Source organism: Galleria mellonella, unplaced genomic scaffold (genome assembly GCF_026898425.1).
Source record: "Galleria mellonella isolate WM207_F2 unplaced genomic scaffold, CSIRO_AGI_GalMel_v1 utg57, whole genome shotgun sequence".
Classification (NCBI taxonomy): Eukaryota; Metazoa; Arthropoda; class Insecta; order Lepidoptera; family Pyralidae; genus Galleria; species Galleria mellonella.
Window position 1 is genome coordinate 1,006,741 of NW_026442119.1, and position 19,112 is coordinate 1,025,852.

The 19,112-nt window shown below is 34.2% G+C and overlaps 1 protein-coding gene across 1 annotated transcript in view; it reads right to left on the minus strand.

Moving 5' to 3' along the window:
• The window catches only part of LOC113509908 (exostosin-2), a 47,559-nt gene that overhangs the window by 16,711 nt on the left and 11,736 nt on the right, over nt 1–19,112 (minus strand). The window contains exons 4-5 of the mRNA XM_052899307.1: nt 18,862–19,021; nt 6,282–6,402 (exon numbers count right to left, since the gene is read on the minus strand). Coding sequence (XP_052755267.1) covers nt 6,282–6,402; nt 18,862–19,021 — 281 coding nt within the window. The remainder of the gene's footprint in view (nt 1–6,281; nt 6,403–18,861; nt 19,022–19,112) is intronic.

Sequence of the window (19,112 nt, forward strand, 5' to 3'; positions counted from 1 at the left end):
AGCTCATTCCATAACTAAGCGTTAGTGAGAGGAAATATCTCTGATACCACGTTGTTCGCGATCATCCAGGCTCTAAGGTATGGAGGTGAACTCCCTGTCGATGGCGACCCGTACGATGGTAGAAAGTGGGCATGGGCATCATAATGAACAATTTCTCTGAGCACAATCTGTTATACAGGCGGTAGAACACGCAAAGTGAAGCAAAATCTCTCCTAAAATACCTGAAGTTTCAAATTTGATACCGAGATTATAAATCGCATTGGGCGCATACAATCGATTTTAATACTTGTAAACAGCCAAATGTTACAAAATGTTTTTTTAAATAAATATATAAAAATATCATTTTGATTTTTTTACTATTTTTCCCCAGTACAGGATACACTTATATATATTTTTAATTTGATTTAAAAAATCAGACCTTTAAGGGTTAAGAATTTGATACCACTTGTCTGGGATCATAGACAATTCTCATAGCTCGTCGTTACATTGATATACTTACTACAGATTCAAATTTTATCAAAATCAGTTCGGTAGTTTAAATTTTAAATGAAAACAATTGTTTTTTTTTTAAGTTTTTTTTTTTAACACAAACTTAATTATCATTAAGTTCTGTTGAAGCAGACCAAAGTGTACATTGTGCTAACAAGCGAATACGTCTATCTGTACCGCCCGTCTACTAGTTAAACAATCAAATCAAGGCCAACACTCAAGTATGTGGGTTAGATCCGTACACGTTCCCTTTTATAAACACAAGAGTATCTTCACCCGTGCTTTTATTGATTTGATACGACCAATCAAAGGGCCGTCGAGAGATTTTTACGATCGATTACAAAACAGTCAGTATTGTAATCGATTGGACTCGGTCATATAAAAGCGGTTATTGTCAAAACAAATAATATGATTTTGTTAAAGAAATACAAAGATTAATTAATATAAACATCGTCATGGTTGATACCATTGATTATCCAGTGTTGAATAAGTCTGTCCCATAAGGGGAAATTTCGCCAATAGTTGGCATGCAGGATGAATACCGCAGTTAGTATTTGGTAATGTTTTAAGAGGGATGCTGACTCCTCAATCATTAAGTTTCCTTAGGTGCCTCTTACGACACCCACGGGAAAGGAAGGTGTAGCCCATTCCATGCGGGGGTCATACGGCGAATTGAACATTCATATGTTATTCATATAATAAACATTGAAAATTCTTTTTTTTATTTTTTATTTTTATACAACATAGAATGGCAAACAAGCTGACGGCCCACCTGATGGAAAGTGGTAACCGTCGCCTATAGACATGAGCAGTAACATGGACATAACAGAGTATACTGTTTATACATGAGTATACTGTTTCGCCCATGATACCCCCCATGCGTTGTCATTCCTGAGGACTCAGGTGTTATTCCTCTGTACCCAGTAAATTCACGCCATATCCCACCCTTCAAACCGAAACACAGCCATGCAAACACTACTGCTTTACGGTTGAAACACGAATGGGACAGAGGTACCCAAGCAAACGACTTTTGTACAAAGTCTCCCTCTGGTAAATTATTATCTTAAATTATTTTTAAAAATTAACAGACAATTGCGGCTCTCCCTGGAAATTATCGTGCTTAATTCTTGTGGAATTCGTCAACATGAGCTAAATAACCTGCTTTCATTCTCATCTGTGATCTCTCAATAGTGCCTCTGCAACACATACCGATATCACATACGGGGTTTACCATGCCATTTTCACCCATTAAAAAAAGGCCTGTTGTATTGTTGTTGTATCAGTAAATTACAGTCTATAAAGAAATCAAATGAGAGGTTCCAGAGCTTCCAGACGTTCAGCGGGGAGGCCAAACAGACAGAGAAAGTTGTTAGCTATGGGCCCAATAGTCCCCATAACTAGCAACTCCCCCGAACGTAACAATTCGGCTTGCCGTACTGAGCCTCGCAGAGCACATTTGAATTCAACGTAATTAACAGTAATACCGCCTCTCGCGGATTAATTGGGTTTGCTAACATTGTTTACCATTTTCGCCGGAAAGTTTGTGGAAAATTTAAATTGACATACAGTTGTTGGGTTCGAACTCGCAACTTTTGGGGGGAGGATCTGTAAATCGAGGGAACAAAACTATCAGAATCTAAATTAAAAAATATATACGTATTTTAAATTTTTTGTCTCTTTTTAACCTACTTCAAAAAGCAGAAGGTTCTCCATTCGTTTGTATTTTTTTTTATATTTGTTACCTCATAACTCCGTCAATTATTATTATTTACCAGAGGGAGAGTTTGTATAAAAGTCGTTTGCTTGAGCACCTCTGTCCCATTCGTGTTTCTACCGTGAAGCAGTTGTGTTTGCATGACTGTGTTTCGGTTTGAAGGGTGGGATATGGCGTGCATTTACTGGGTACAGAGGAATAACACCTGAGTCCTCAGGAATGGCAACGCATGGGGGGTATCATGGGTGAAACAGTATACTCTGTTATGTCCATGGTACTGCTCATGTCCATAGGCAACGGTTACCACTTTCCATCAGGTGGGCCGTCAGCTTGTTTGCCATTCTAAGTTGTATAAAAAAAATCAGCGTCTACTGTCCACTGCTGAGCGTTGGCATGTTCTTATTAATTTATTTAATTTAATTAATACTAATGTTCAATGATATTTAACATTGAGGTGTGTAAATTTCATTTGTATTTTGCAAGATAAGCAGTTGACTAAAACAAAAGGTACGTTATACAATAATACATATAGTTAGGTATGTCATCGACCGAATCTTCGGTACATTTTAGTCCAGTCATAATACAAAATTGTGTTTTACAAAGAAACCGGCTTCAATTGTGGCAAAACCAAATATTTTGACTTAAAAACTAAACTACTTAACCGATTTTGATAACATTTCTAATGGACTAATCTGTAAGTATATCCTTTCAGATGAAATAAGAATTTTCCAAATCGATTCTGCTCCGCCAGCGTATCCCGTTAGCGCAGGCGGGGATACCATACCATTTTCACCCATCCAAAAAAAAAAAAACTAACGGAGTTAGTTATCAGGTAACAAACAAAACAAAATACAATCAAATTGAGAACTCCCTTCTTTTGGAAGTTGGTTGGAAACGCCTAAAATTGAATATGGCAACGCACACGTGTTGTTTAAATAAAGAAAAAATTTGGACATGAATTAGTTTATCACCACCAAAAATTAATTGTACTGTACTCATTTGGAGATAATGGTGATCAAACTTTGTTAAAAAATCCAGCTGCATTAATACGTTTCCTTTGAACTATATGTTAGTTTAAATAAAGTTTCATTGTTAATTCTAATGTCTACGGATATCGACAGCTAGATCTTACACTATTAGTACACTCACGTACATTGTAAACGTTGTTTACAATGTCCTAGCATTTAATGAGCCTAGTCCGCCATCATTAAAAACAAATTTTCGTCGTCACGAAGGAGAACCGATTGTTAAATGTGGATTACACACTGATAGCCAGTACTTACAGATATAGATTTATTATAATTTATGCAAGTAATTATATATTATAAGTATTTACATATATAAATGCGACGAATATGCCTATCAAGTCTGGGCGTGTGATTTCGCTGCAAATTGAAAGGTCTCCGTAAAACTTCTGAGCATTATTATTGACAATGTTGCTGTGGTTTTCAATAGTATTTGTTTGTTTAATTTTGTTTATATGTGTTTAATTTTGTTTAATTTTAGTATTGTCTAATTTTGTGTTTCGTTTACTTGTATTTTATTTTGTGCAAATTCTAGCGGCTACCAAATTACTATTTAAGTATATAATTATGTATTATTTTAGCTGTTTGTTTGCCTTAAATAAATAAAAAAAATGTCAAGTCGCTTTGAAAAAAGGAAATAAGATTGTGTGTCACAATAAAAAGTAATAGACTTCAAATGTGACATAGAACGTTTTAATTTAAGAAAGAAAGAAAAAAAAATTTGCCGCATATTAATAACAATTACGACTAAAATATAAAAAATTATAAACTTAAAGAGAAAGGAAATACAAAAACAAACTTATAACTAATTAGAAAATATGCGACCAAAATGGTCACTTTAAAAACTAAAGTACTGATATTTTTAGAGAAGAAAGAGTTATCCAAATATATTTGTAACTGATGAGGTTATGAAATAATAAACGTAAAATAAAACACATCCGAATTGAGAACTTTTTTTTTTTTAATTAGGAAGGCAAACGAGCATACGGTCCACCTGATGGAATGTGACTACCGTCACCCATGAACACCTGCAACACCAGAGGAGTTGCTTGCGCGTTACCAGCCATTTAAATGTTTGTAGGCACGTTTTTTTTAAATTCCCCATATTATATACATATTCTTTATTACACTAAAACATACAGTAACAACAATAAGTTTATAACAATGTTAGCAAAGGCGAACTTATCTCTAAAAGAGATTTCTTCCAGTCAACCTAACACAGTGGCATAGGAAGTCGTGAGTGGACAGTAGTAGTACAGAATAGAAATTAAAATAAATATTCACATAAATTATAAACCATTATAATAATACATATATTAATACATATATATGAATATAAACCTACATAAATAAGAATATATATCCATATACATAAGTTAAATACAACATATAAATATCAAATAAAAAAAACACAATGATGACAGTCTTTTAATAATTTTTTTTTATATTTAAACAAAATTGGAAAAGATAAAATTATTTTAATCTATCATATTGTTAAGGGAAAACTGAAGATGGGAGCTCATACCCCAATCTAGATGTACAAGGTAGAAATGAACGAGATGCACGGAGAGTACTATGGCATCGTTCTTTTAAAATTCGGTTGAAAAAAAATTCGAAATAATGTGATTAAAACATAATGTTTAAAAGATGAATTCTCAAACATTACTGTACAATTTTAATAATTGGACGTCTTCACATCTGGAGTTGTTGGTACTGGAAACACATGTGTGAACTTACGTCATAATATATTGTGTTAAAACTGTATGCATTTTATATCTATAGGCGACGATCACCACTTTCTATAAAGAGGGCCGTCAACTTTTTTTTTAGTGGGTGATAATAGAGTGGTAACCCGACCCGCGCTACCGGTATACACCGACATGACACCAGTGAAGGATGATAGGTGAGGATGTAGCAGGTCAGTTACCTCATCGCGACGAATTCAACAAGAATTGTTCACAATGGTTTCCGGGGCGAACCACGTGGAGCTGGACCTAATAGGGCATATTGCTAGCAATAGGGCTGTCAAACTCCATTGCTAACAATCCCTTTCCCGCTTCGTCAACTTATTTACTACTACAAGTTATATATAACAAAAATATTAAATCTCAAATATCAAATACATTCAACCGTACACATTTACTCGCTCTATCTTATCCGCCCTTCACCCGTTCCTCGTACTTTCTGACAACTATAATACTTAACTTATTACACGCATGAGTGACTTTTGACGTGGCCTATCCCGAGGGAATCTATAGTCCACGCCACTAAGTTTTAATCAAATATTTTTGTTTACTGTATACCGTTGTACTTATCGTTCATTACCCTTTATCTTGGAAGTGATAGGAAGGGATATGCCCTATTAGGTCGACCTCCACGTGGTCCCCCCTGGAAACCATCATGTTGAATTTCAAGTGTATTCATCACGATGGGCTAACTGACTTGCCTTTTCATTCTCACCTATTATCCCTCACTGGTGCCCCGCTAGCGTATACCGTTAGCGCAGGCGGGGTTACCATTCCATTATCATCCATTAAAAAAACCCTTTATCATGAGGGGAGCGAGGGATTGTTTAATAACAATTTTAATAGCATTGGGGACATGTGGCCCCATTGCAATATACCCTGTCAAATCGATCTTCACGCGGTACCCAGCTATATACCGTCATAATTAATTCCAAGAAGGACCAACTTATCTGACTGGGGAAAAAAGGGATTGTTATTAATTGGGACTCTTATCTAATAACATACCTTCTCGAGGACGACCTCCTCGCGGTTCCGACTGGAAACCATCTTGGTCAATTCTTATGAAATTCATCACGATGGACTAACAGCTCACCATAATAAAATAACATTCTTTATATTTTTTTTATAATAAAATTATATTTATATTATATATATATATATATATATATATACTCTTTTTTTTCCTATAAGCAACTTTTCCAAATAATTTTTTTTTTTTTATTTAAATTCATTCAAATGTGTTGCTTACTGTATTATACTGTATTATAAATAGTCCTAAATAAATAAAACCAAAATAAATGCACTCACCATAGAGATCTGGTTGGTCCACTCGCTGTGGTAGCGCCACGAGTTGGTGACGTTGTCCCACACGTGCAGCCTGGACGGAAACCCCACTATGCGGTCGGGGAACTCGCGCCACACGTCGAAACTGAACAATTTATCACACAATTAGGTAATTTAGGGGGGGGGGGTTATAAGTAATGCGGACTGCCAGTCCCATTGCTAGCAATATACCCTGACAGGTCGACCTCCACGTGGCCCCCCCTGGAAACCATCGTGCTGAATTCCAAGTGTATTTATCACAATGGGCTAACTGACCTGCTCTTTCATTTTCACTTATCATCCCTCACTGGTGCCCCGCCGGGGTTACCATTCCATTATCGTCCATTAAGAAAAAAATTGGGTAATGTTAAAGTTGTTAAATGTTAAAATATTGTTTCTTTGGACTTTTATATTAGGATGTATGACGAAAGAAATGTTAAACTCCATTTATTGTTCCATATTTGGTATAAACAAAAACACGAAATTGAGTCCGAAATTTCGGAATTTCATTTCATGGTAGACCCGCTGCTCGTAATGAATATAGATATCCGAATAGTATGGGTGATATCGCAATGGGTGGTCATCAATACCCAGAAGAACTGAATATATAGATATCGGATATTGTCCATCCGTAGAAGAAGCATTCGGAATATATATAGGTATTTCAAAGTTGCAGTTAACAGACATTACTTCAGTTTGAGTGTAACGCCATAGACTTCGTCGTCAATTAAAGATTAAGTAAGATTATGGTCAAAACACTCAAATCTAATTAAAAAAATACTATATGATCCGACACACGTCGTTCAATCGAAAGCTATTGGACTGCGGCAACCCGTCCATATTAATTCATCTAAGATCCGTTCGTAGTCAAGAACAATTTGTATAAGAAAAAAAGAAAAATGGTATTATGGTTTTCCGTATCATGCTACCAAATTTTCTTTTCTAAAGAACTTTTGTCGGACTTCAGGGAGGAGAAGGGATTATTAATAATGGGGATTAGCAACCCCATCGCCAGTAATATACCCTATCGAGTCGACGCCTTTGCGGTTCCCCCTGGAAACCATCGTGATTGATTTATTTTTGAATTCGTCACGATGGGCCAATTGACCTGCTTCATCCTCACCTATCATCAATCACTGATGCCACGTTTACGTATACCGATAGCGCAGGCGGGGTTACCATTCCATTATCATCCATTTCAAAAAGTAACTCCCGTGTTAGACACATTACATTAGTTTTTGCTACGATAGACGTAAATTTTTTTCTTTGCAGAGCAAAAAACTACTTGCTGCGGAGCAAAATCTACTTATACACAGATCATTTTAGTTTTTCTTGTACCTGTAAATACATATATTTGTTCTAATATAAGATACATATATAACTTATATGTATAAGTTTTATATATTGTATATAGTTATTTTATTTTTTTAATTTGATAATATAAGTACTTGTAATTATATTCCTTAATGTTTTACTTTCTTAATTATACAATAATACAATACAAGAGGGAGACTGTACAAAAGTCGTTTGCTTTGGCACCTCTGTCCCATTCGTATTTTACTGTGAAGCAGTTGTTTGCATGGCTGTGTTTCGGTTTAAAGGGTGTGATATGACAGTGAATTTATAGGGTACAGAGGAATAACACTTGAGTCCTCAGGAATGGCAACGCATGGGAATACCCCCCATGGGCGAAACAGTAATCATACACACTTGTACAACAATTAGCTAATGTTGTCTTGAAAAGATTGCCCTCAGCAATAAGACCGCCTAACTGTACTTATACAACTGTATCCTTACATTTATAAACAATTTTGTTTATTCTCCATATTGTATAATGTAAATCAAGTATATTCATTCTTTCATCCATTCATCATTCCATGTACTCAGCCCAACACGTATTCCTTGTTAGCTTGAAATCCTTCCTCTATTAGTTCTAATTCTTTACCTTATTATTCAATGAAGTATTCCTGACTGAACTAATCCAAGAGACGACAGCAGACTACCATCTGCTCACGTGGGATTCAATTACACTCAGCGAAATGTGGGCACGTATGGCGAGTATTACGTTCATCACAATGAGGATAAGAGACAAACGTCTCCGTCTGTCTCATTCTACAGGATCATAGATATCTATACATAGTATATGACAGAGACGCTTCCTGTCGTCTGTACGCTTAGATCTTTTAAACTACGCAACGGATTTCAATGCGGTTTTTATAAATAAATAGATTGATTCAAGAGGGAGATTTATTTATATAAACGTATAGTTAGTTTAATACTGATTTATGTTAATTTGTTGAAATATGACGGACAATTGTTTAAGATGATGTTATTCCTATTTATTAGGTCTATAAAAATCAGCGTTGCCATTCTATATTACAGATAGCGTTTTATAATCATTTGATTGTTTACCGAAAAAATATACAATGATTGTTTTAAATTGTAACCTATATAGTAATGTAAATTTTATTATGTTGTTATTTTTGTGAGAGAAATAAATATATATTTTACTTTAATATGCATTGGATTGTTTAAAAAAATGTACAAATTATGTGGAGAAGCAATCTACAGCTCGCGCTCAGCCTCGCGTTCACATCACAGCCGCTCATGATTAAGAATCACAAGTTGGTCCCAAAACTTGTCGAGCTTACACGATCTTATAATTACTTGTATGTTAAGCCGGTAGTTTTTTTTTTTTATACAACTTAGAATGGCAAACAAGCTGACGGCCCACCTGATGGAAAATCGTAACAGTCGTGGTAGACATGAGCAGTACCATGGACATAACAGAGTACACTGTTTCGCCCATGATACCCCCCATGCGTTGCCATTCCTGAGGACTCAGGTGTTATTCCTCTGTACCCAGTAAATTCACGCCATATCCCACCCTTCAAACCGAAACACAGCCATGCAAACACAGCTGCTTCACGGTTGAAACACGAATGGGAGAGAGGTACCCAAGCAATCGACTTTTGTACATAGTCTCCCTCTGGACATTCATAATACTAGTAGCCTAGTATGTCCAAATAGTTATTATATACAGTTATATATTATATACAGTACATAGTAGTTATTACAATATTTGTGGCAACTATAGTGGGCGTGAAGCTATATCCTTCTTGGCCTTGCACATCCATCAGAGCGTTTATTTCAGTGCGCTGTCCACTCTCGTTAACCCTTCTCCGGTCCAACCAGCGTCCGTTAAATGTTTTAGACTGAAATAAAACGTCGCAGCCACCTCTCTGCGGCTACCTACCTAGGGCACGGATAATATTTGCCTATGTCGAGCCTTTTCAGGAAGAACATCGTAACCGCCATTTTGCATATTTTACAGGAGAAGGTTTTTTTAAATATTTCTCAAAATATTTATAGCATCAATTTCAAATTTCTACTAAGTGTTACTATTAATTCAAATGTTAAGATTTGTATTAGTACTCTAAAATCACATACATTTGTCGCTTACGTTAAAACTGATGACTGTTATTAGGTAGAGCTGATATGAGTATGTCGATTAACTAATATATCATGAAATAGTAGAAATATTTTTTTGTGAAGTTTTTTTTAATTGTATTTACGAGATACAGTGATAGACAGAGACGGACAAAGTGTCAGAAACAAAAAAGTAAAAAAAAATTAATCATTAATCACTTCTAAGTGAATTGGCTTTATTAACAAAATGAAATACCAAAAAAGACATAACTCAGTCGTTGTTTTCATTAGTCTCGTTCTCTTGTGTTTTTATCGTAGGGCAAATCCAGATATTGTTTTGCATATACTTCTGGTATGACACCTTTTTAGCACATTTTCTTTAAATCTTCATATTTTGCCTTCGAAATGGGATTTTTTTCAGTGATAGCAGTCTTCGGTTCACGAATGGCTTGTTGATTGAACATCAACAGCTTGTTCGGGTCCATTATAGTCGTATTTAAGATAGAATTTGTCGCCTTCAATCGTTCAATCAAATCTAGCGTTACGCAGCTTGCTTGTTTGTATTTTAATTTTGTTTGGTAAGAAGGCTGTTGCATAGGAATTCCAGTCTTTAATTTTCTATTTTTTAAAAGAATTGTCTCATATTTTTGGATTAGTCCGAGCATTTCCAATCAAAGTTTGCCATTCAGATGGTGCCTTAATGTTGCTTTTCTGAACAAATTCTTCTATTGTCGCATGCACAGAATCTATTGGCATCATACATCTGATATATCGTATGTCCAGAAATAAGAAAGTTTATAGTCAGCTTTTCAACAAAACTCGCATGATATTGCATGAAATAATACAGCATTAAAATCATGGTTTTATTTTTATTTTGTCTGCACAACTATCACAGTATAATGCAATTTCATTTTGAGTCCTTCTCTCGTCAACCATTTTGAGGTATTGAAAGATAATAGTACATATTTATCTTTCGTTTCATTCCAAAGAAAAAAAAATCTGGTACCGCTTTCATAAATGCTTTCATTATAATAAGTATAGTAGAAATTTACACTTTGACTGTAAGGTGTTGTTAAATATATGCATATAAAAAGTTTCTGTTGTCTTTGTTATTTTTTGATCCTCTAGAAATAGCTTTAAAAATAGCAACTGATTCTATCGTTTTTTTCTTTCTTCATCATTCAAAAAATTGACCACATTTATCTTTCTTTGGGAAATCCTAAATTCAGTTTTATAAACTTTTGATAACTTACTGCACCTAAATCTTTCGTTTCATCATCTTTCAAGTAAAAGTTTCTATATAAATAAGTCACGTCCCTAAATTCAGTTGGTAAGTACAATTTATTACTATTATGTCTACAGTAGTGTGATTGCCCGACAGGTAACTTTTTTATAAATTTACTTACGTTTTGAGTTTGAGATTGACTGTATTTATTTGAAGGCGTGCTTTTGCCGCGTTGGTCAGATTTTGACTTAAACTTGCAATTTTATGCAATTTAGTGTAACGCAGTGTCATTTGCGAAATATCAAAGGTTTTTAAAACTGCTGGCAATTTTTCTAATATAATTATCAAAGTTTATGGTATTCATATTTAATTTATTTGAGTATAATAATGTTACAGTTTACGAACAACTCAACGCAAAACGCATTTTGTTTCTACCGCAAGTGACAAGTATTTAACTTACGTTGCATAAATTTATTAGTCTCGATTAAACTTAAGAACCTAGTACTATATTGTAAGCGACAGGTATTATACTTACGATCTGTCAGTCGGTGGAGGTTAGTTAAAAAACCCAATGGGTTGTAACTTACGATAAAAACAAAGAATATTATATAATTACATTTCTAATTTGAACTCTAAAATAAGCTATAAGGTGTAAAATCAGTAGATCTGGCGGTTCATATTAAAAAAAGTTTTTGGAATTTTTGGCGCTTACGATCTTCTTCCTGAAAAGGCTCGATGTATACTTATTCACATAATAAATCCTACTATTATAGAGGGTAGGAAGGATTGATAGTACTGGGGACTAGTGGCCCCATTGCTAACAATATATCGTTAGGTCGATTTCAACGCGACTCTATCTTGAAACCACCGCAATTAATTCTTATAATTTCGTCGCTATGGACCAATAGTTATTTATAAAAACGTCAAATCCGATAAACATATTGGAGAAAGATTGTTAATAAACAGTTATTCCTCAGGTTGCTAATGCTAATATACCCTAAATTCGACCTCCAGTAATAGTAATAATTAAAATCGTTGAATTCGTCACGAGGTTTTAGTTTTTAGATTATTAATTTAAGAATTAATAATATAAAGAAAAAAGGAAATCAACTTTAATAAAAAAAAATTATGTTCAGGGGCTTTTTATCAACTGTGGCCATGTGATGAACGTAACCACATGCCCACATTTCGCTGAACACATTTGAATCCAAACTGGCAAAAGACAAACTACCGCCATCATTATATGTATATATAGGTATATATATAACCAACAAACAAACGTAGGTGGCCAACAAACATACAGCTCGTCTAATGACAAACGAGCACTGTGATATATGGACGTCTGCAATTTAAGGGGTATCACGTGCGCCTAGACCGCCGTGAAGAAACCTTAATACAACGTTTGTGAAGAATCCATACAACAGCAGAAAATCGGGCAATTAATTATTATATTCAATAATCATCTAAACTACAATAAAGAGGAAAGATTAAATTTTTTTGTGTGTTTGTTTGTAGATAAACTCAAAAACTACTTAACTGATTTTAAAATCAGCTACATTATCAACAAGTAATTTAGATTGTACTTTATGTATAAAAAAAACTGTACGAAACCGGTGCTAGCAGCTAGTTTTGATAACTCGATTCATGATTATTTTAATTCGGATATTGGCAGAATCACAGACAGAATAACCGAATATCTTTCTAATGCTTAATAAGAAAAACCGTTTGAATAAAATATCGTGACTTGGTCACATCTATCAGAACTCGCGGACGTGACAAGTATAACAACATACTGTTTTACATATGTAATAAATATTGATAGCATTATTATCGAGGTAGACGAATTGTAAATCTCTAATAAATATATTTAACTCCGAAAAAAGAAGCTACTTTAATTGAGGACGCACGCACGTACACACACGCATGTACGCACGAACGCACGAACGCACGAACGCACGCACGCACGCACGCACGCACGCATGCTCTCTCTCTTTCACACACACATTATACTAAGATATTTGAATTTAGAATGTGATATCTCGTTTTTATATATAGATTTTGATGACAACAAATTTTTTGCTCAAGAAAGAAAAACTGCAATTTCAATCGTCAAAAATTAAAACGGTATCAACACTGAAGTAAACCAGAAAAAGAAATTACAAAAAGAATTCTGAAAATCGGCTCATAATTTGAGCCACAATTGCGTAACATATGTGATAAAAAAATTCAAACGAATTCAGAACCTCTTTCTTCTGGAAATCGCTTACAAAGAACAAATTCCACAATCTAATTAAGGAAAACGACTCGACGAAAAGTATGCCACTTTTCGTCACGCCTTATCGCCTAAAAGAATCATGAAAAGTGACTATTCAAAAATGTTTGTAATTAAGTGTATTTGAATAAAAAATATTTTTGTTCTTAAAGGGCTTTCATTTTATATATTATTTTTATTCTAAAAAAGGCTTTTTTCTTAACTAAATAATCCAGGTTGCCTGGAAGAGATCGCTTTAGCGATAAGGTCGCCCATTGTTTTCTCATTGTAATTATTTCTTGTAATTGTTTATATCTACAATAAGTTTACTATTGTAATCTTTTGAAGGAAACAATAAAGAGTATCTATCTATCTATCTATTTAAATATGAATTTTGATTATACTTTTATATGAGTTTCCAAAACCATCCAATGGAGGGATAGCTGAATTTTCAATCATCGACGTAAATGGCAACGCCGTTGAACTGTAGATTTTAATGCAATTACTACGTTTAACTCCTAACCAACATGGACAAACTTTTACGGATATCACAGAAAACGCCTTAACTTAGAATTCATTCCAAATACGGTAACATCAATTAGTTATTGTTAATATAAATTCTAAATATGTTGATATAAAAATGTTTATAACTGTTTTATATAAATGTTAGTTTACCAGAGGGAGAATGTACAAATATCGTACGCTTGGGCACCTCTGTCCCATTCGTGTTTCTGCCGTGAAGCAGTTGTGGTTATGGTAGTGAATTTACAGGGTACAGAGGAATAACATCCGAGAACTCAGGAATGGCAATGGCATGGGGTCTATCATTAGTTGTAATTGTTTGTATCTATAATAAATTTTCTATTGTAATCTTTTGGTAGAAACAATAAAGTGTTAGAATATATGATTATATACTATATAAATACATATGTGTTATTTACTAGTACACTTTTAATAGACGTCAATGGATTGTTGTTGATGTAGTTATAAATCAATTAATAAATGTTAATATTTTATTTTAATAAATACAATATTTTACAGCACAATATTAATAATATATTGTCGTGTAAAAGCTTAATAGATTATTGGAATGTCATTTGTTTTAATTATGAATTTAAATATCGCAATTGATTCGATCATTGTTAATTATATTATTATCTTTGTTAATTATAATTTTTTGTGAGGGCAATAACGATTAGACTAGCGTTTTTTTACGCACTTTAGAATGCCAATCATGCTGACGGCCCACTTTATGGAAAGTGGTAACCGTCGCCTATAGATATGAGCAATACCGTGAACATAACAGAGTATAACTGTTTCGATCAAGATACAGCCCATGCGTTGTCATTCCTGAGTCCTCAGGAATGGCAATGCATGGAATACCACATTCCTCTGTACCTTGTAAATTCACTGCCATATCCCACCCTTCAAACCGAAACACAGTCATGCAAACACAACTGCTCCAATGTAGAAACACGAATGAGACAGAGGTGCTCAAGCAAACGACTTTTGTACAAAATCTCCCTCTGGCTGTTATTTATTCTTGTATTAATTTTTGCCGAGAGAACACGTATTAAATACACCTATCAAGGTAAAAAATATCTTTTATTTCTGGTAATAACCGATAAATAATCGTCTAACTATTAAAAGAGTATCTATCTATATTAATTATTAGAAGAAGGTTGATAAAATGCTGCAATACAGAGACAAAAAGGAGAGAAAGACATAATTGTAAATTACATTTTAGCCATTCGCGTGACGCGATTCTTACCAGCGCGATGACACCTCAATCCATCGATGTTAATCAATGATCGATTACTCCATTCAACGTCAATTTCAAAGCTTTCGAATGTATCAACAATTCCAATAATATGTTAATTAGATTTCACTGGATATGTATGTATTTAATGAGAGCATTTCATAATTTTAAATAATTTTCAATTTCCGTAATAATTAAGATTATATTCAACAAAAAAGGAAACCGACTTCAATTGTGGCAACACCTGTTATTTTGATTTAAGAACTAAACTACTGGACCGATTTTGATAACATTTCTAAATCTATAAATATGTCCTTTCAAACAAAAAAAAAGAGAATTGATCAAAAGGTTAACATTTAAAGATCGTGTGCCTCAAAATAAACCGACTACGATGCTAAGAAAACCAGTTATTTTAAAAATTAACGACTGAACCGATATTTATAATTTTTTTATCAAACCAATTTTCTAAATCGATTCACAACCGACAGACTTATGAGGTAACAAACAAAAAAAAAACCAACCGAATTGAAAATCATCTTCTTTTTGAAGTCAATTGAAAAACTTCGTTCATATAAAAACAAACGAAGAAAAAACACAAAGTAAAACAAAATATACTTGCTTTAAGTCTTTTTGTGGTCAGAGCCTCTAAAATGTTTTTTTGCCAAACGAAACAGAAATTTGATGTTAAAATTACATAATACATGCAGTTTGGAAATATTAAAAAAAAATTTGTTGGACTTTTATGTATGACGAACGAAACATTCCGGGGCGAAATGGGTTATTTTAATTGTACCAAACAGTGGGACGTAAACCTATTATTATAACATTCGAGTATTCTGACACTTCCCTATGGTTGGCTAGGAGAGAATGCTTTTAGCATTAAGTCCGCCATGTACACATATTTGTACTAATGAATAAATAAATAAATGAATAAATATCATTATATCAGCCTCTAACTGTCCACTGCTGAACATAAGACTAATCCTTAAGGGGTTTTGACAATAGGTGCCAAACTTTGCAGGTGGATTGACATCCGCAGTTAGACTTTAGAGATGTTTTAAGAGGGACGCTGCTGCCCGTCCCTCGCCCCCAGGAGTCGTCTTACGACACCCACAGAATAGAAGGGAAGTGATGGCCTATTCTATGAGCAGGACCACATGGCCAATATATTTATATTAATATAATATAATAAATAATAATATATTATTCATAAAGGGGAAAGAGTGGATGTTTTGTATGTTTCTTTATTTGTAATGGACAAACTCAAAAACTAGTAGGGGGAAAAGGATTGTTAGCAATGGAGTTTGACAGCCCCATTGTTAGCAATATACCTTATTAGGTCGACCTCCACGTGGTTCCCCCTATCGTGATTCTTGTTGAATTCGTCCGATGCTTCATGCTCATGCTCACCTATCATTCTTCACTGGTGCCCCGCCGATGTATACCAATAGCGCGGGTGGGGTTACCATTCCATTATCATTCATTAAAAAAAAAAACTCAAAAACTACTGTGCCGATTTAATAACAATTTTAACCTAAAAAAAAGCTACATTACCAGCGAGTAACATAGATTATATATTATATTTAAAAAAAAATAAAGATCCCTAAGAAAAATAGCTTAATGCAAACCAAAGTATAAAAATTTGCATTTTAAAGCTAACATAATATAAAATACTAATATTATCTTTTTATCTACCCGAAGCCGGGGCGGATCGCTAGTTATAAATTATAATGATACGGTAAAAAAGTTGTTAAAACTTTTCCAGATGTGAACATTAAGTAGTTTTTTTCTTAAAATCGTGGCATAAAATGGGCCACCCCTTCTTTTATCGTGAATATCGTAAGAGGTTACTAATTAATTAATGGTCAAGATGAGGGCAGTAGCGTCTCTCTTAAATTTTTTTTTTACAGCTTAGAATGGCAAACAAGCTGACGGCCCACCTGATGGAAAGTGGTAACTGTCGCCTATAGACATGAGCAGTACCATGGACATAACAGACTATACTGTTTCGCCCATGATAGCCCCCATGCGTTGCCATTCCTGAGGACTCAGGTGTTATTCCTCTGTACCCAGTAAATTCACGCCATATCCCACCCTTCAAACCGAAACACAGCCATGCAAACACAACTGCTCTATGACGTCCATGGTGGTGTTTAAGTCCATAGGTGATGGTTACCGCTTCCCATCACATGAGACGATAGCTTTACCATTCATGGTTCCAAAAAAATATATAAATACCACTAAGCTAAATATATATATGTCTAAACTTGTTACTAACTATATAGCTACTAATAATTTATTATTTATCATATTATTTCTGCACCATATATGGTATCTTTAATATAAAATCCCTATAGACACGTTCTCCTTTCAGATTTTTAATGTCTACTAAATGTAATCCCTTCAAGGGATAAGTCCGCCTGTGTACATTTTTGTTATAACCTATTAGTGTATTTACAAAAGCATATAAATAAATAATATTAAGACACATCGCACCTAAATGGAGTAAAGCTGCTATTACTTTTCTATTAAAAAGAAACGCCTACTTACAATTCTATTTCAGAAATAGTAACTAAGTACTAACAACGGCCTGCTTTTTAGCCTTAGTGGAAATCAAAATAAAATATTTATCTCACTTCTTATACAGAACTGTTTGACCGCTACTATGTACGTGTGGATTTCAAATGTAGATTTGAAAAGTCGTTTGCTTGGACACCTCTGTTCTGTTTTAACCGTGAAGCAGTTGTGTTTGCATAGCTGTGTTTCGGTTTGAAGGGTGGAATATGGCAGTGAATTTACAGGGTACAGACGAATAACACCTGAGTCCTCAGAAAAGGCAACACATGGGAGGTATCATGGGCGAAACAATATACTCTGTTATGTCGATGCTACTGTTCATATCTATAGACGACGGTTACCACTTTCCATCAGGTGGGCCGTTAGCTTATTTGCTATTCTAAGTTGCATAAAAAAATATATAATACTATCAATTGGCCGTGTGGTCCCGGCATAGAATAGGCCACTCGTTTTTCCTGTGGATATCGTTAGAGACGACTAAGGGAACATAAAATTACCTTAATTAATAACTCATAAATTTAAATAGCTAGAACATTATTTAACCCCACATTACCACTTAGTACTTTTCTTAACATATTTAATCAAACATTTGCAAAATTTAATTAAAATAGGTTTCAGATATTATCGTGAACGTGATAAGAGATTTTGTACATTATTAATTAGGGTTACTTTAATTATTATTTTCGGTAGCAATTATTTGCTTTAATTTCCTCTTTATTGCGAATATTACTTAACAGCTGTTATACAGCTAGTATAAAATGTTCCTTATATTGTTTTTCTTTTTATGTAACCTAGAAAAGTAACTGTCTCCTATAGACATGAACGGTACCTTGATCACATCACAGGATACACTGTGATACCCATGGTACCCCTCCATGCGTTGCCATTTACGAGACCGAGACGTAATGCCAATACCCTTTCATTTTAATGCCGTGTTCCACTCTTCAAAACGAAATAAACAGTTGCTTTAGGTGTCCACGCAGGCGACTTTAAAATAAAAAAAAATCTTAAAATCAATTTTTTTTAATTTGCAACCGTTTTGGAATAATCTCATTTATTTCATCGATACTTACTCTTTGAGCTCTTTCATTTATCATTCCTATATTAACAAATTAACAAAATGTCCACTATCCGCCATCTTGCGAAGGCGGCCATTTGCAAATTATTACAATATTGTATACTGCATATTATAGTTAACAGAACTAAAGGTGTATGCGAAATTTAATCTCAATCCCTATGTCAATAAGTTCTAATTCACCTTGCAAGAACTTACCAAACTAAAATACGTATACATTGCAAGTTAAATAAAGGTTCGTAAACTCACCCAAACTCCAACTCATCAGGCGTCAGCATAACAATATCATCGTCGATAGTCAACTGGCACTCGGTCTCGATCTCGTCGTAAGGGAAGAATCGATTCGACAGTTTATTCTCTTTGGTACGTATCACTTTCAGCGGCTTGTTAATTACTGGCCATTCGGATGCTGTGAAGAAAAAGTGAAAATAAATACCACAGATGAAAACGAATGCTCGATTACCGGCGATCGCACGGTAAATGCAATAAAAGCGTTCACG